Genomic DNA, 1,689 nt, shown 5'->3' on the forward strand with positions numbered 1-1,689 from the left:
AACAACGAGCTCACACACAATGACTGTAAGGACAGCACAGGGTGGGTATGAGGTAGGACAGACTCAAGTACACCTAACACCACAACAGAAACACACACCTATAATGGCGGCGAGCTACTAATGCAGATGCCACTCTTCCTTCCCTTTCTCCCACTCCACAATTGCCCAGGAAATTGTTGGAATCCAGGATAGCAAGTTCATGTAGAAAGAGTTCAAGGGTGCTTTCAGCCCAGCCATCCTCTGGACACTTGCCCTTTAAAAACAGAGATACAAAGCATATCGTTACGTTTAAAGACAATTCCCCTTCCCAATGAATTTGCAAACGTTTTCATGTGTATTTCTCCATACCTCTACACTTCAGTTCAGCACTATTGAAAAAATAACCTCATTAACAACAATAAAAAGTTGGTGTTACATTCAACACAATGATCTGCAGACTGGGAGGTGTGGCGACAAATGTATGTGTTTACTCTGATTTCAAGGTTGCAGAAAATTAAAGTAACTGAAAACCTTCCCAGGTGCTTGGTTTATTCCATATTCCTTAACGACGGCTCTCCTAAGCCAGGGTGCTATCACTCAGGGGTGTCAAACCAGTGAGCTCCCAAGTTAGGGCTAGTGGTAGGAGGGAGACATGCGGATTCTGCGGCAGCACTTCGTCCGAATTAACACAGGGTGGTTTACAAACACAACGCGGGGCCAGAGTCCAGGGGAGTGAGTGGTGAAATACCCAGGGAGCGAACTCTGCCCTTTCCGTAAACAAAAGAATTACCTAACGGGGGACATTTCCCTAAATCCGCATCCGGAAGTTAGAAAAAGCAGAGCACAAGTTATCGATGCTAAATAGCCCCAATTAACAGCCTCTGGGTTTCGCTGGCTTTGGCTAGAGTGACGAGGAGGTAAGCGCTGCTGGCTCCTAACTGTCAAAAAACCACCCTCAAGGAGCTAAGAGCGTGAGGTACGACAGGGCCTGGCACACGCGGGCCGGGACAGGACCGCCAGACACCTCGGTACCTTCTCCAAAAGCAGCCGTATGAGGTGTTCATGAGAGCGGCGGGCCTCACAACCCTGCCGCACGTAAGCCGGCGACACCAGCCGCTCGCCCGCGGCGAAGCTCTCGTGATTCATGACGGTGACCGGGGCTGTGGCGACAGGCACGCTGCCTCACAGGGGCACACCCAGTGGACCCGACAGAACCAGGATGCAACTCGCCGCCTAGACGGTACGGCAAAGCGTTGGGACAAGAACTACCACTCGCACGAACGCGAGTCCCAAAGGCCGCTGCCGATGGTTTGCGCGTGCGCAGCAAGGTCAACGCGGCAGGAAAAGGCAGTATTGAAAACTAGCCCCGCCTTACTTGCATCTGATTGGTCTAATTATGGAGGGAGGAACTTCGGCTCAAGTGTGTGGATTTCTTTGAAAGAAGAGAAGGGCTTTAGTTGCTCTGGTTCAGTCCTCTTGAGGTGTGCATAGAGGTCCAACCTGAGCTCCAATCTAACTCAGATCGTGTTTGTGAGATCCCAGAACCTTTCTTCCTGCCCTTCACACATTTCAACGTGGTGCTGTAGGATAAGCATTGGGCTTCTAATTTCAAGGTTGGCGGTTCAAATCCACCAAACATTAGTTGGCAACCCTAAACAAGGTTGCTATAGGTCACAACCAACTCAGTTGCACTTAGCAACATGTAAAATA

At 50.0% G+C, this 1,689-nt stretch overlaps 1 protein-coding gene across 1 annotated transcript in view; it reads right to left on the reverse strand.

The window, feature by feature from the left end:
- SEPSECS (Sep (O-phosphoserine) tRNA:Sec (selenocysteine) tRNA synthase) overlaps positions 1-1,244 on the reverse strand; it is a 42,520-nt gene extending 41,276 nt beyond the window's left edge. Inside the window, exons 1-2 of the mRNA XM_006866316.1 lie at positions 1,012-1,244; positions 99-253 (exon numbers count right to left, since the gene is read on the reverse strand). Coding sequence (XP_006866378.1) covers positions 99-253; positions 1,012-1,125 — 269 coding nt within the window. The 5' untranslated portion in view covers positions 1,126-1,244. The remainder of the gene's footprint in view (positions 1-98; positions 254-1,011) is intronic.
- Positions 1,245-1,689: the final 445 nt, after the last annotated feature.

Source organism: Chrysochloris asiatica, unplaced genomic scaffold (genome assembly GCF_000296735.1).
Source record: "Chrysochloris asiatica unplaced genomic scaffold, ChrAsi1.0 scaffold00089, whole genome shotgun sequence".
NCBI classification, from domain to species: domain Eukaryota; kingdom Metazoa; phylum Chordata; class Mammalia; order Afrosoricida; family Chrysochloridae; genus Chrysochloris; species Chrysochloris asiatica.